Genomic DNA, 17606 nt, shown 5'->3' on the forward strand with positions numbered 1-17606 from the left:
TTATGAACCATTTTTGTGGGTCAAAGTCTTTTTAAACACCTCAGTGTCACTGCTGGACTGAAAATAGTCCAACAACCAAAAATATCCAGCCAACAGCGTCCTGTGGGCAGCTGTAATAGAGTGGACAGTGAGTGGAGTGTTTAAAAACTCCAGCAGCACTGCTGTGTCTGATCCACTCAGACCAGCACAACACACGCTAACACACCACCACCACGTCAGTGTTACTGCAGTGCTGAGAATGATCCACCACCCAAGTAGTACCTGCTCTGTGTGGGCCCATGGGGGTCCTGACCACTGAAGAACAGGGTAAAAGGGGGCTAACAAAGTATGCAGAGAAACAGATGGACTACAGTCTGTAACTGTAGAACTACAAAGTGCACCTATATAGTAAGTGGAGCTGATAAAATGGACAATGAGCATAGAAACAAGGGGGTGGTCATAATGGTATGCCTGATTTGTGTATATACACATATATTAGCAACTACCTGGGATGCCAAAGCAATGGCCAAGCGACACCTTAGCAACCACCTGGGATACCATAGCAATGGCCTAGAAGCATCTTAGCAACCACCTTGGAAAACTTAGCAACACCTTATAAACCTCCTGGGATTTCATAGCAACGGCTTTGTTAAGCCAACTTTAAGTTTATTGACAAACTTTCCCTTCTGTTCTATTCCATTTAGTTTAATTGAAGTTCTTCTACATTGAAAATGAAATATTTCATGTATTATCTAAAATAGAGTTTTTTATTCTGGACCTAAATTAGTGACTAAAGTAATAATTATGAGATACTGTACTTTTATTGGTATGTAAAGTAGACTAGGTCGCCAGCTGAATCCCAAATTACTCCCTACTCCCTATGTAGTGCACTGTGTGAGTTATAACATGCACTGTTTGGGAGCAGGAGCCATGATTTTTAGACCTATGAAGTTCACTATGTACACTGTTAGAAATAAAGGTTCTGTTTTGTTCATCAAGATACAAACAATGTAAATGTTCCCTCAAAGGTACAACAGTGGTTTTAAGGTCCAACTGTGTAAGTTTTTCCAGGTGAAAAGTTCGTATTTGCACCTTTTCATAACCGAATGTTTTAAAACAGAACAGTAAAATAAAAGCCTGGAGACGAGACGGGGTGTGTGGAGTCAGTACAACTTAGACAATATAACTTCAATGGATTATGGTACAGTTATGTTCCCTGACTAAAGGAGTTCAAACATTGCATATTACTACATATTACATACAGTGGTGTGAAAAAGTGTTTACCCCCTTCCTGACTTCTTATTCTTTTGCATGTTTGTCACACTTAAATGTTTCAGATCACCAAACAAATTTAAATATTAGACAAAGATAACACAAGTAAACACAAAATGCAGTTTATAAATGAAGGTCTTTATTATTAAGGGAAAAAAAATCCAAACCTACAGGGCCCTGTGTGAAAAAGTGATTGCCCCCTAAACCTAATAACTGGTTGGGCCACCCGTAGCAGCAACAACTGCAATCAAGCGTTTGCGTTAACTGGCAATGAGTCTTTTACAGCACTGTGGAGGAGTTTCGGCCCACTCATCTTCGCAGAATTGTTGTAATTCAGCCACATTGGAGGGCTTACGAGCATGAACCGCCTTTTTAAGGTCATGCCACAGCATCTCAATCAGTTTCAGGTCAGGACTTTAACTAGGCCACTCCAAAGTCTTAATTTTGTTTTTCTTAAGCCATTCAGAGGTGGAATTGCTGGTGTGATTTGGATCATTGTCCTGCTGCAGAACCCAAGTGCGCTTCAGCTTGAGGTCACGAACATAATGGCCGGATATTCTCCTTCAGGATTTTTTGGTAGACAGTAGAATTCATGGTTCCATTTACCACAGCAAGTCTTCCAGGTCCTGAAGCAGCAAAACAGCCCCAGACCATCACACTACCACCACCATATTTTACTGTTGGTATGATGTTCCTTTTCTGTGTTACTTCTACGCCAGATGTAACGGGACATACACCTTCCAAAAAATTCAACTTTTGTCTCGTCAGTCCACAGAGTATTCTCCCAAAAGTCTTGGGGATCATCAAGATGTTTTCTGGCAAAACTGAGACGAGCCTTTATGTTCTTTTTGCTCAGCAGTGGTTTTTGTCTTGGAACTCTGCCATGCGGGCCATTTTTGTCCAGTCTCTTTCTTATGGTGGAGTCATGAACACTGACCTTAACTGAGGCAAGTGAGGCCTGCAGTTCTTTGGATGTTGTTGTGGGGTCTTTTGTGACCTCTTGGATGAGTCGTTGCTGTGCTCTTGGGGTAATTTTGGTCGTCCGGCCACTCCTGGGAAGCTTCACCACTGTTCCGTTTGTGGATAATGGCTCTCACTGTGGTTCACTGGAGTCCCAAAGCTTTAGAAATGGCTTTATAACCTTTTCCAGACTGATAGATCTCAATTACTTTGTTTCTCATTTGTTCCTGAATGTCACTGGATCGCAGCATGATGTGTAGCTTTTGAGGATCTTTTGCTCTACTTCACTTTGTCAGGCAGGTCCTATTTAAGTGATTGCTTGATTGAAATCACTTTTTCATACAGGGCCCTGTAGGCTTGGATTTCGTTTTCCCTTAATAATAAAGACCTTCATTTATAAACTGCATTTTGTGTTTACTTGTGTTATCTTTGTCTAATATTTAAATTTGTTTGGTGATCTGAAACATTTAAGTGTGACAAACATGCAAAATTAGGGCCAGTGCCCAGGGGCCTCTTAGAGCCAGGGGTCTTGGATGGCCTCTGACCACAAGAAGAAGCATAGAATAAAATGAAGCGTGGGAGGTAATAGCGCCCTAAAGTAACTTATTTCCTTTGTATTTGCAGCACAGGCACTGTTCTTACTTCACAGTATCTGTTGTAGCATTCACTGCTATTAAAAAAGACTTAGCATTTGCTTATGGTCATGGTGCTTTATTAACTAGCTGTTATTGGCCACAGCTTTGCCATACATTAGTAGAGTGTTCTCTAACAGCTCGGTATAAGCCTCCGTTCATGTCTGCACTCTTTTAGCTCCTATAGCTCCAGTTGATTCACAGTTCTACCTGTTCTACACACATAAACAGCCCACAGCTAGACCCGCCTTCGCACTAAGAGTGCTTGAAAGAAATAGAGAATGCATCAAATTTGTCTTTAGAAATACAAATTGTGTATATAAACCGATCAGGCGTAACATTATGACCACCTCCTTGTTTCTACGCTCATTGTCCATTTTATCAGCTCCACTTACTATATAGGTGCACTTTGTAGTTCTACAGTTACAGACTGTAGTCCAAAGACCCCTTTTACCCTGTTCTTCAGTGGTCAGGACCCCCATAGACCCTCACAGAGCAGGTACTATTTGGGTGGTGGATCATTCTCAGCACTGCAGTAACACTGACGTGATGGTGGTTTGTTAGTGTGTGTTGTGCTGGTGCGAGTGGATCAGACACAGCAGTGCTGCTGGAGTTTTTAACACTGTCCACTCACTGTCCACTCTATTAGACACTCCTACCTTGTCAGTCCACCTTATAGATGTAAAGTCAGAGACGATAGCTCATCTGCTGCTGCACAGTTTGTGTTGGTCATCCTCTAGTCCAAGGGTGCACAACTCCGGTCCTGGAGGGCCGGTGTCCAGCACAGTTTGGTGATATACCTGCTCCAAGTGGGTGTGTTTGAGCAGGGAAACCTCCAAACTGTGCTGGACACCGGCCCTCCAGGACCAGAGCTGTGCACCCCTGCTCTAGTCCTTCATCAGTGGTCAAAGGACGCTGTCCACAGGACGCTGCTGGCTGGATGTTTTTGGTTGGTGGACTATTCTCAGTCCAGCAGTGACACTGAGGTGTTTAAAAACTCCAGCAGCACTGCTGTGTCTGATCCACTCAGACCAGCACAACACACAATAACACACCACCACCATGTCAGTGTTACTGCAGTGCTGAGAATGATCCACCACCCAAATAGTACCTGCTCTGTGAGGGTCCATGGGGGTCCTGACCACTGAAGAACAGGGTAAAAGGGGTCTTTGGACTACAGTCTGTAACTGTAGAACTACAAAGTGCACCTATATAGTAAGTGGAGCTGATAAAATGGACAATGAGCATAGAAACAAGGAGGTGGTCATAATGGTATGCCTGACCGATGTGTGTATGTGTGTGTATTGGTTTTTATGTTCTCTGTTTAAATTCATTGCTTTCATTAATGTATTGATTGACCTGCAATCCACAAATCTTTAGCCTGCCGCTGAAATGGTGCTTTAGGTTTGGCACCCAATCAAAACCCTTCCTGAGAAACAAGCTCACCCAGTAGAAATTCACAACTGACATTATCTTGTCTTCCATGGCCTGTAGGTGGAGCCATTCTGCAGCACATGCTTAATAAGTTATATGTCTTGTTGCACTACTCTTGCAACCCCCAGGTTAAGAACCCCTGGTGTAGACTGTTAACTACACACTTAAAAAAGAAGGTTCTTCAAGGGTTCTACAGTAAAGAAATTGGTTCTATATATAGCCTTGAACACTCAAAGAACCCCTTGCATGATTAAAGGGTTCTTTGCATTGTTAAATGTTTCTTCAGATTGATGGACTATGTGTTTTATATGGCTCTATACAGAACCTTTTCAAAAAGTGTTCTATATAGAAACCAAAAGGGTTCTTCTAGTGTTACAGACTTGACATCGTAACAATAGAAGAACCATTTTCAAAAAGGTTCTAGATAGAATCGTCTACAGCACATTTTCCATCAATCTGAAAAACCATGTAACGATGCAAAAAAAACCCTTTATTCGTTCTTTGAGTGTTCATAGTTCTATATAGAACCATATTCTTTACTATAGAACTCTTGAATAATCATCATTTTAAGTGTGTATCAAATTCATTTTTATTTGGAGTTACTGATCAAAGTAAAGCCCCTTGTTTACTATAAAAACAGTAACCTTCCTCAGTATAAAGGAACGCAAGAACCTTGCGACTTTGTAAACGCTGAGGCCAACAGCATCAACCTCAAGAGCACCAAGTGGCCTTAATGAGGACCAAACAAGGTCAGGAGGACCCAACACCTGCAGCTAAAATGCAAGAACAGCTAAATGCTACTAGGGTCCAATCCAATAAGGGTCCAGGTTTTAGGTACCTGTTCAAGGTAGCTACTGTTACAACCCCCATCATAATGGTCTCTCTGTGTGTCTGTTTTGTGTGTTTTCCCTGTTTTGTTGCATTATGTGCAGATATGTGATTGGCCACACGGGGGCGCCCTCTTGTACATTAGAGGTTGCTAAGCCAGTACGAAAGGAGACGTTCGGGGCTCTCTGCCCTCTGATATGTCCTGGAGGTCGCCTCTCCAGACCAGCCTAGCACTCTTCACTCCACTCTGCTTCGCTGCCATTTGTTTTATTTACCCCTTTTTCTCCTCTTTAAACAGGGTGTTAGAGCAGTTTGGTGTATTTTTGTTTCTTTGTACTTACATTATTAGATTACTGGGTTTTTATTTAACAACAAAAATGGACGTATGTTGTTTTGTTTATATTGTGGAGACTTTAGGTGGTGATTCCGAATAACTGTTAGAGAAGAAAGAGAGTAACATTACCATGGCTTACAATTACAATGCAAAAGTTGGACTAAGACTGTAATATAATGAAAATGAACAATGTTTTAGGCTGTAAAACTGGTAACTTTACAGGAGAAGGAAAAAACATACTTGAACATACATACACAGTAAGAGTGCTTGAAAGAAATTGAGAATGCATGAAATTTGTCTTTGATATATATTGCTATTTTTGGAAGAAAACCTTGTGTCTCAAAATTGATAATTTTACAGCAGAAGGAAAAAACCTACTTTACTTTTAATGTAAGTCAATGGACCCAGACATTTTTCCAATTAATTTTGGGCCGTTTCTTTTGGTTTGTTTATTATGAAATTTACACACAATGTAAAGGACAACAGGCATTTTCAAATTATGTCAAAAACTGAAAAACGACAAAAATGAAGATACAAGGTTTTGTTATAAATATAGCATGCTGCCCACAGGACAATGTTTTATTATGTTCTTATATATATATATATATATATATATATATATATATATATATATATATATATATATATCAGCTTAGCAATTTAACCTTGGTCATTCACATTGAAGTTATAAGCAGCGTTTCAGCCTTTTAAATGGGACGCAGTACAGGTCAGCCAATCAGAACAGAGCTTCTTTACATATGTCAGTCTTAAGGCTCAGTAACAAAAACAGTCTGTTTAATTCTAAGAGGTAAAGACAGGTCATATAAAAATAATTTATATAATTGAATAAAACCACACAGACATCATAAGCGGAAGAAAAATAAGGAAAAGTATTATATGGGCCCTTTAAAATAGACTATTTTCTCCTTTAATTTAGCAGTTTTGTGATTTTGTGAATGACAGACTTTGAGCATCAACTTCTAACCCAATTTAATACAAACATTATGGCTGAGGACCTTTTATTACCTGTTTTTGTTCTCTCTTTTTTAGCAGTCCTTACTTTTCATTAATTTGCCATATGTATGTGGTAAAAGTGGTGTACTGTCGCTTTAAGAATAGCCCCTCCCAAAGCTTCAAAGTTTCCTTCTGATTTGGGGACAGATTTTCTATCAAGACTTTAACTCTGAAGCATCAGAAGGAGATTCGAGAACTGCTCTGAGATCAGCCACATGGGGGCAGTGAGAAAACTACATTTCCCTTGTACGTTCCAGCTGTGCGCATGCGCAGCAGCGTTTTGGTCACAGCGCAGGCAAATCTAGTTTAATCGGACTCGGAGTAATCAAACTGCCCACTAGTTGCAGCCCAGCGGGAGTCGTGCGGGAAGGCTGACCGGTCTGAGTGGACGTTGTGGTCATGGGGAACGGAATCAACAAGGTAAACCGAGCACGTTCAGACGGTCTGACAACTTCCAGCACACAACCCGAGAGCAGCGCTGCGGCGAGGAGAAAGAGGAGAATGTGAAAGTTAGGAGTGTCAGACATGCTGAGAGTGGCTGCAGTCAGCTCTCCTCTCCTAGTTACGCTGTTTTATCCGAGAATTCTGACGGGTATTAATGTCAGTTTAGTAATTCCTCGCTGTCGTTGCTGTAGTTGAGTATATTGAGGGTTGTTTTGTGAAACACCCACAGTGATGCCCCTGTGTAGGCAGACGGGTCTCTCTCTCTCTCTCTCTCTCTCTCTCTCTCTCTCTCTCTCTCTCTCTCTCTCTCTCGCTCTCTGAGGGAGTTAAGGCGAGTGATGGGAGCCTGATCTGCTGTCATTAAACGCAGTTAATTAGAAATGTACTAATTACGTTTCACTGCGCACACGGGCGACTGTTTAACCAGGCAAATAAACTGAACATAAACTAGACATACATTAAAGAGCTTTTAGACAAGCGGAATGTATATATAGAGTGAGAGAATGTGTATATGAGGAGAGAAAGAGAGTGATTGAGGAGAGAGATAGAGAGAGTGAGGAGAGAGAGACTGGGAGATTGGAGAGAAAGAGTGAGAGATTGGAGAGAGAGGAGAGAAAGTGAGAGATTGGAGAGAGACAGAGTGAGGAGAGAAAGAGAGAGAGATTGGAGAGAGTGAGGAGAGAGAAAGTGAGAGATTGGAGAGAGTGAGGAGAGAGAGACTGGGAGATTGGAGAGAAAGAGTGAGAGATTGGAGAGAGGAGAGAAAGTGAGAGATTGGAGAGAGAGAGTGAGGAGAGAAAGAGAGAGAGATTGGAGAGAGTGAGGAGAGAGAAAGTGAGAGATTGGAGAGAGCGGAGAGAACGAGTGAGAGATTGGAGAAAGTGAGGAGAGAGAAAGAGTGAGAGATTGGAGAGAAAGAGTGAGAGATTGGAGAAAGGAGAGATTGAAGAGAAAGAGTGAGGAGAGAGAGACTGGGAGATTGGAGAGAAAGTGAGAGATTGGAGAGAGTGAGGAGAGGAAGAGTGAGAGATTAAAGAGAGTGATGAGAGAGAGATTGAGAGATTGGAGAGAAAGAGTGAGAGATTGGAAAGAATGAGTAGAGAGAGATTGCAGAGAGGGAGAGATTGGAGAGAGAGTGAGGAGAGAGAGACGGAGATTGGAGAGAAAGAGTGAGGGATTGGAGAGAGTGAGGAGGAAAAGAGTGAGCGTGAGGAGAGAGAGATTGAGAGAGTGAGAGATTGGAGAGAGAGATTGGAGAGAGTGAGAGATTGGAAAGAATGAGGAGAGAGAGATTGCAGAGAGAGTGAGAGATTGGAGAGAGAGTGAAGAGAGAGAGACTGGGAGATTGGAGAGAAAGAGTGAGAGATTGGAGAGAGTGAGGAGAGAGAGAGAGATTGGAGAGAGTGAGGAGAGAGATGAGAGATTGGAGAGAAAGAGAGATTGGAGAGAGAGATCAGAGAGAGTGAGGAGAGAGATTGAGAGATTGGAGAGAGAGATTGGAGAGAGAGATTGGAAAGAATGAGGAGAGAGAGAGATTGGAAAGAATGAGGAGAGAGAGAGAGAGATTGGAGAGAGTGAGGAGGGAGTGAGAAAGAAGAGAGACTGTGCAGGGAGAGAGATTGGAGAGAATGAATACAGGGAAAGAAAGAGAGAGATGTAGAGTACATATAGATTAAGTAAGAGAGTTAAAGTGTATGTGAAAGAGACGATGTAGAGAACAGAAAAAGAGATGAGGAGAGAGATTTTATGTAGAGAATGCAATGAATGAGATGGAGGGAGGGAGGGAGGGAGAGAGAGAGAGGGTTTGAGAGAGTTCAGTAGACTTCACTTATTGTTACTATCATTATTACTAGACAGTTCAGTGACATGAAAACCTTCAAAGAGAGAGGGAGAGGGAGAGAGAGAGAGAGAGAGAGAGAGAGCTTTCCATCGTTCCATTGCTTTCTTATCAGTGTCGGGTGATGAGAGTCACTCCAGTTCACCAATCTAAAAATATGCCCCGTTACACAGACTCACTCCAGCCCGGTCCTCCTCTAACTCACACAGCAGAACTGCTCCGCTCTGCCTCACCTCACTACTCAGATGTTCAGATTTGTCTGATATTTCACACTGATATTTGATGACGTATGTATTGCACTCCGGACACGGATGCACATGAAAAGTAATAGTGCTTCTGGTGTGGCAGCACCCCTAGATTTCCAGATGAGTTTAACCACAACTGCTAAAAATAATAAAAAATAAAAAATTCTGAACTTACAATGAAATAATCTGACCGTAGTAAAGACCCCCGGGTGCTTCTTTTAGCATGGAGTTTGTATTTTTATGCTTTATTTATATAGATCAAATACATATAAATATGTTCATCTTCAGGAGCCGTAGACTGTTCAAATTAACGCTGAGCCAGATCGCTTCCCTCGACAACTGTTGGGGCTGTGTTGGGCTGTGTCCCTAAAACACAAGCAGGTTGCTGTGAAAGGTTTTAAAATCGCCAAAGACCCGTGTGTCAAACACAAGGCCCGCGGGCCAGATCAGCTCTACGACACGGTATTTTAATTAATTTTAAGTATTTTAATTTTCTATTAATATTAGGTCGTTTCACAATGCACTGAACTACAGTCCCCAGCATGCACTGCAACGTAATGTGCGCTCTGACTCTCCTACTTCAACAACAGCCTGTGGGACGGCAGTTACACCTCAGTTCTACACAATTCTACACAGTTCCACACACAGTCGTATCACCACACAACTAACTGCAGTTCAGCTGCAGTTCAGCCAATATGAACGCTTAGCGTCAGCTCAGCAGCTCAGAAACTGACCCCTAGTCTTAATGACCCCTTGTCTACTACAAGTGCTTATATTTTACTGCTGTTTTTGCGTATATTGAATAAACAGTGGCCAGTTTGGGTTCTAGCACTACACTAATTAAAATTGAAATAAAAATGTTTTTTTTTTCTCTGCTCCACAGATTTGTTGAGATTTCTTTTAATGTGGCCCCTTTAGTGGTTGAGTTTGACGCCCCTGATCTAAGACAATAATCTCCCGCATTATAGAATACAATCATTATTTTGATATGGATCGATCTGTGTTGCAATTTTTTGATGTAAATAACATGAGCTTGTAATTGCACTGTAAGTGCTGTATGTGAGTGCTGCTGCTACACCTGCACCGCAGTGATGTGGCATAAATATGTATGATTCATTGTGCTAAACAGCCACTCGCCTCTTACTTTCAGTGGTACATTTTGATTGATGCATGTTATTTAAGTTTAAAATGTTTGAGAGCAAATAATGTTATTTTGATGGCAACTGGTATTAGTGTGATTTATGTATTTAATTAGACCACACAGCGTGGTCAGACACACACACACATTATCAAAGCTGCTTATCCTCCTGGGTTGTGGGGGGAGCTGGAGTCTGTCCTAGCGATCATCGGGCAGGAGGCAGGAAACACCTTAGACAGGTCGCCAGTCCATCGCAGGATAGAGACACAAACGCATATATTCACACCTAGGGGCAATTTAGTGTGTCAGATTGGCCTGACTGCATGTCTTTGGACTGTGGGAGGAAACAGGAGCACCCGGAGGAAACCCACACAGACACGGGGAGACACGCAGACTCCGTACAGAAAGGGCTTCGGTCACCCGGCCGGAGATTCGAACCCAGGCCCTTCTTGCTGTGAGCAAGACCGTGCCACCCTAGTGTGAGCCTCAGGTTAAAAAATAAGACTGCCTAATAAAGATTGGCCAGAAAATTGGTGCACCTTTACTAAATACACAACTTACAAGAAATAAGGCGTCTGGTAGGTTTCAGACAAGGTAGACTTGGATGTTTTAATCTAGAGGATAAATTATGCCCAGAGACACTATCACTCAGGAGTTAAACAGTCATGACTTTGGTTAATTTGTCTTATAGGTCCTGCCTGATCTCTACCTGGGCAATTTCAAAGGTAAGGAAAACATATACAGACATATAAAGTGGAACTATTTAGAAAATGCGCTTAAAGACCACCGACAGCAGGTGTCCTTCTCTTTTGTTCTCTATTTCCCTGTTTAGATGCCAGAGACAGGGAGCAGCTGGCGAGAAACAACATCACTCACATCCTGTCCATCCACGACACAGCTGCCCCAATTTTACAGGTAACGCTGAACACTCTCTGTTTGTGTCTGAAGTTTCCAAGTGCTGGAGTTTTTAAACACCTCAGTGTCGCTGCTGGACTGAGAATAGTCCACCAACCAAAAATATCCAGCCAACAGCGTCCTGTGGGCAGCGTCCTGTGACCACTGATGAAGGACTAGAGGATGACCAACACAAACTGTGCAGCAGCAGATGAGCTACTGTCTCTGACTTTACATCTACAAGGTGGACTGACAAGGTAGGAGTGTCTAATAGAGTGGACAGTGAGTGGACACAGTGTTTAAAAACTCCAGCAGCACTGCTGTGTCTGATCCACTCATACCAGCACAACACACGCTAACACACCACTGCCATGTTAGTGTCACTGCAGTACTGAGAATGACCCACCACCCAAATAATACCTACTCTGTGGTGGTCCTGTGGGGGTCCTGACCACTGAAGAACAGGGTAAAAGGGGGCTAACAAAGTATGCAGAGAAACAGATGGACTACAGTCTGTAATTGTAGAACTACAAAGTGCTCTTATGTGGTAAGTGGAGCAAATGTACTGTGAATGTAGATACATAGAGGTGTACTGAATAAAATGCTTAGTGAGTGTATGTAAATGAGCTCTGTTCTGATTGGCTGCCATGTGTTGTGCTTCATTCAAAAAGCAGTCCTGGCTGAAGCTCTACTTCAGCTTCAGTGTGAGTGGGTGAGGCTACACTGCTTTAGGCTGAATAGGCAAATATATGGAAATGTGTTGGTTTTTGTGACATCACAGAAATAGTGATTTTGAAACAGCCTGTTTTTCCAGCCTAGTTGGATTATTTCTAGTCTGGATTACACCAAACCAGTAGACTGTTTTGCTCTGTTGATCCTTGCAGTACTCCATTCTAGGCAGGCTGTATTGTAAAAAGAAACAATCCATAATTATTTTAAATTAAAATCAAGTGTAAACCATATCTGCGGTATGTTTTTTTTTGCAGATGTGAAGCCTCTTCTGAGTTGAAGAAAATTGGTAGCATGAATCATTTAACAGTAGTAAACAAGGTTCTAAGTCAAGAGTTATTTTTGTAAAATTGCTTAACTCACAGATTACATCATCCTAAAAAGATAAAACAACCAGGAGATCCCAAACCATGTGAAGCGAAGTACCTTTAGAATTATTCTTGCATATCTTACAACTAGGATCTGACTCACGATACATTAAATACCGTTTATATGGTGTACAGTACATTCTGTGAATACGCTTGAAGTGAATGAGTACATGTGCTGGATTTTTTTGAGGTGATACAGAGATTGGACCACACTCTTTCCTATTTAGGGCAGAATCCCAGCCTCTCTCTCCCACGCAGACAGAATTTTTACTGGTTTATTTGAGCTTTCAAGTAATTTCTTATAAAAGAGAATGACGCCACCTTGTGAGCTCCCAGTGTATTGAATTGGTTCCAAGGTACACCATACACTTTCATTGCAGATCTCAATTTTAAATACATAAAAAAGAGGCGCCTGGAAGGGAATTGATTTTGTGGAAGTATTTTAAAGTGGAAGTGGAAATAAGTTACACATCCTCTACAGAGAACACACTTCTGCACATTTTAATACACATTTATTGTTTATTTGCTTGCCCTGTGATGGACTGGTGACATGTCCAGGGTGTATCCTGCCTTCCGCCCAATGACAGCTGGGATAGGCTCCAGCACCACATGACCCAGAAGGATAAGCGGCTTAGAAAATGTGTGTGTTTATTTGCTGATTTTAACATATTAGGAAAATATAAAGCTTAAAATGAGGCCTGTGTAAAAATTATATCGCCTTTTTGTTTTTCCAATATTTTAAACTCAGCAAATAAATACAAGTGGTGCATTGAATACATAAATGTGACTAGAGGAGCAATTGACACAGTAGAGGAGCCCGGACCCCAATAGAAACACCAATAAAAACAATACACTGAGCCTTTTTTGAGATTTTAATGTTTAAAAATAGCCTTTATTTTTATGTATTGGCCAAACATGAGCTGATAATTGACCAGATATTATCATAATCAGTTCTAACATTCCAAAATCAATGGAGCTGAATCACCACCTTCAGACTGAAGCATCGTGATGCAGCTTTGCACCTCTAGTATGAAGCATGTTTTCCTGACCGCCTCCTGCCCTGCTGTCCTACTCGCCCGACTGGTTCTCTTGCCATGTGTGGACGGTCTCTCTCATGACGAACGAGGCACACAGATAGGCATCTCGGATAACACAGTGGAGCTTTGTTTGGACACCAGTGCAGTCACTGACGCACAGCAACAGATAGTTTATTAGCTGTGAGCTGAACAAGATGAACTGAGTGGAGCTTTACCGGCTCCACGTTCAGCGCAAGAAAGATTTGATAATTAGCTTAGCGATGAATCAGATTTAGACAGCCCCCCCCACCCCCTTAACCCAAATGTACTCGATCAGCCAAGACATGTCTGCTGTCTGAAGTTTGCTTCATTAATTTTACACTGGAGCTACTAGGCCAGTGTTGCCAACAAGCAATGAAAGCTTATACCCCACCAATAAGAAACATGTAGACTGCATGACTTCAGCATCACTCACTTTCCTCAAACTGTGTCTGGTTGTCCAGTAATCTTAAATAGGCTTGCTTACATGGTTTCTGGCTCTGAATGACTTACACTGTGGTCCATGTTTATACATAGAAGTCAAATACTGTAAAAAATAATTGGTTTAACTTGGCTGCCTTAAAGTTGTGAGCCTCAAATAGGAAATAATTGGGTCCTTCTCCATTTGGAGTGGGAAACCATGTCACAGAGGTTGCAGGGCTTAAAAAGATGCTTAAAATATTAGGCACAGCTGCAAAAGTCAGGATGTACATTTACACAGTTGATCTTAGATTAAATAACACATTTCTCTTATGATTTCTCTGACTTTTCTTTTTTTTATCCTGTTTCATATTCACTCCGCATCTGTAAAACAGCTCATCGCATAACCAATTGTCATCATTTGAGAAACCATTTTTAATATAAAACAATATTTTTAAGAGGTTTAACTCAGGAATTTGTATAAAACAGATTCTTGTTTACTTTTTGTATCATTAATGTTATACTACATTTTAAAAATATGTATTTTAAAAAATTCATTTGTCTCAGAGATTTTGGTCACTGGTGTTATCAGGACTTAACACAGTATTTTCAGCTCTATTAATCTGCTTCTTTGGGTTGAGGCTCATCAGAGAGGAAGCGTCTCAAAGCATGAGAGGGCAAGTCACACTTCTCACTATATTTAATTAATTTATTAATAATCTTGTTTATCAGGCAGTACATAACTTCTATGCGTCACCGGCGTTATGTGCTTTAATGGCTGGGTAATTAAAATTTAGTCAAAATAAAGCCAAATATCATTTTTATTACTGATTGTAAACAGTTACACAAGGTCACCTGACCACCAATGAGTCAGCCAATTTACAGAATCCTCAGTTTTAACCAGAATGTCACTGGAGTCACCGTCACCGGTGTTACACCATATTCATACAACACCAGTGACTGTAAAATAGGTTTGGAATTAAGCGCTCATTTTTGCATCTATGATAATAAGAGATATTAATGGACATATTAAGATTATTTCGTTTTGGGATGACAGAAATTGATTTTTTAAAAATGTATCCACCTGAATTCCCACTCCAAATGGAGAAAGTCTTACATTCTGTTAGCTTGAAGTTTGAAGTTCAATAAAACGGTTGTTCCACCATCGATGTGTCTAATGGGGTATGAATGCTAACTTTAATTCAAGTGTAAAACATAGTGTGTCATATTGAACAACATCATGACAAAATGACATCTGAGCTTTTCTAAAATATACTTCACTGCTGCTTTAGTGTTAGTCAGACTGTATTTAGAACATAAAAATGATGCTTACATGCTGTTATTTTATTTAATTTTCACTGTTTAATGGGTAACACCACTGACACAGTCATTTGCCATAATATTTCAGCCAAATATATCAGAAAAAAAGAGTCTTCTTTTGAGATCCATTCAAGACCTTCCTATTTTTCAAAGCACGTTTCATGATAAACTGACAAAAAAAGTTATGTTTATTGATTGAAAATAATTTTAACGTACTTTTATACCATTTTAACTGAAACACAGGCGTCAAAATTGTTGTTTCACATAAAAATAATAATCATCTGTGAAGCCACTGCTGCTTTTTATACATACATGCATATATACATCAGAATTAGAAATGTCATCATTTTTGTTTGGTAATTTAGGAATATAATATTTTTTTTTTTGGTTCATTCTTATTTGGAACTCATTTTCATGGATTTGAAGTAGTTTTACTTTCTAAAGTTAAAAACTAGAGGTGACACGATACCACTTTTTCCTTTCCAATGCCAATATTGACACCTTGAGTACCGGCCGATGCAATACTGATCCACAGTCTTTCCTTTTAAAATGACTAGGCTTTAAAATGAACTATTTAATTGAACAGTTTTGCTTAAGATGGTCATCAAAAATAGGCTATTATACTGAAACTAGTCACTCTACTGCCCATTTTGATTGTTCTTAACAAACTATCGCTGTAAAAGAAAGTAAAACAGTGAACTGTGCTGGACTGTGTCCAGGTTAAAATGAATGCAGCCTTGGCACTAAAAATCTTTCACCATTTTGTGCCAGTAAGGGGCGCTAGACTTCTTATACTGTGCTGAATGAGACTTGTTTTCCCCCTTTGTGTTGAACAGCATACACTTTATGCATTTGTGCACTCAGTTCTCTAGTTTAGGACAAACTATCCCAGCAGCAGAGCTCACAGTTCCTCTGGCCTTACGTCAGCTGTAACACGATAGCGCTGCCGAGGATGTACTCGCATCATACTTAGCAGGCTGTAAGTGCAGTGCCAACAAGGGTTATTTTGGGCGAGAAATGTGTCAGCTTACTTTGGGAATGCTTGTTCGAATGAGCTTGTCTGTTTGCCAGTTTAACCACCATAACAGCAGGTTTATTATTCAGATATTATTATTATTAAGACTTATTATTCAATAACCACTGTGCATTATTCAGTTTCCTCTGTGAATTATTCAGTAGTTACTATGAATTATTCAGTAACCTTCATGAATTATTCAATAACTGCTATGAATTATTTAGTAACTGCTGTGAATTATTCAGTAATTGATATGAAATATTCAGTATATACTATGAATTATTTAGTATTTGCTATGAATAATTCAGTAGCTGCTATAAATTATTCAGTAGCTGCTATGAATTATTCAGTATTTGCTATGAATTATTCAGTAACTGCTGAGAATTATTCAGTGTTTACAATGAATTATTCAGTATTTGCTATGAATTATTCAGTAATTGCTATAAATTATTCAATAATTGCTATGAACGATTCAGTATGTACTATGCCTTATTCAGTGTTTGCTGTGAATTATTTAGTAACTACTATGAATTATACAGTAACTACTATGGATTATTCAGTAACTGCTATCAATTATTCAGTAACTGCTATCAATTATTCAGTAACTGATATGAATTATTCAGTAACTGATATGAATTATTCAGTAATTGCTATGAATTATTCAGTAACTGATATGAATTATTCAGTAATTGCTATGAATTATTCAGTAACTGATCTGAATTATTCAGTAATTGCTATGAATTATTCAGTAATTGCTATGAATTATTCAGTAACTGCTATCAATTATTCAGTAACTGATATTAATTATTCAGTAACTGCTATGAATTATTCAGTAATTGCTATAAATTATTCAGTAACTGCTATGAATTATTCAATAACTGATATGAATTATTCAGTAATTGCTATGAACAATTCAGTATGTACTATGCATTATTCAGTATTTGCTATGAATTATTTAGTAACTACCATGAATTATTCAGTAACTACTATGAATTATTCAATATTTTTTAGTACTTGATGGTGTTGAGTTAGCTGGTGGGTCAGGGGTTCAAATCTCAAGACTGACTGTGAAAACTTGGTTGTGCCCTTGGGTGACGCTGTGCTGCTCCCAGCCTTAGGCAGGATCAATAAAGTACATAACATAAAATAACATAATATACACCTACTGGTCACTTTATTAGGTGCTCCTAACATGTATCTACAGTAACTGTCCATTTTATCAGCTCCACTTACTGTATAGGTGCACTTTGTAGTTCTACAGTTACAGACTGTAGTCCATCTGTTTCTCTGCATACATTGTTAGCCCCCTTTCACCCTGTTCTTCCAAGGTCAGGACCCCCACAGGACCACCACAGAACAGGTATTGTTTTGGTAGTGGGTCATTCTCAGCACTGCAGTAACACTGATGTGGTGGTGGTGTGTTAGTGTGTGTTGCGCTGGTCTGAGTGGATCATACACAGCAGTGCTGCTGGAGTTTTTAAACACTGTGTCCACTCACTGTCCACTCTATTAGACACTCCTACCTTGTCAGTCCACCTTGTAGATGTAAAGTCAGAGACGATAGCTCATCTGCTGCTGCACAGTTTGTGGTGGTCGTCCTCTCGTCCTTCATCAGTGGTCACAGGGTGCTGCCCACAGGACGCTGTTGGCTGGATATTTTTGGTTGGTGGACAATTCTCAGTCCAGCA

The 17606-nt window shown here is 40.2% G+C and overlaps 1 protein-coding gene across 1 annotated transcript in view; it reads left to right on the top strand.

The window, feature by feature from the left end:
* The first annotated feature begins 6714 nt into the window (after positions 1-6714).
* The window catches only part of dusp22b (dual specificity phosphatase 22b), a 37452-nt gene continuing 26560 nt past the window's right edge, over positions 6715-17606 (top strand). Inside the window, exons 1-3 of the mRNA XM_036597445.1 lie at positions 6715-6873; positions 10809-10842; positions 10950-11032. Coding sequence (XP_036453338.1) covers positions 6853-6873; positions 10809-10842; positions 10950-11032 — 138 coding nt within the window. The 5' untranslated portion in view covers positions 6715-6852. The remainder of the gene's footprint in view (positions 6874-10808; positions 10843-10949; positions 11033-17606) is intronic.

The sequence above is a fragment of the Colossoma macropomum genome, unplaced genomic scaffold (genome assembly GCF_904425465.1).
Source record: "Colossoma macropomum unplaced genomic scaffold, Colossoma_macropomum, whole genome shotgun sequence".
NCBI lineage: Eukaryota > Metazoa > Chordata > Actinopteri > Characiformes > Serrasalmidae > Colossoma > Colossoma macropomum.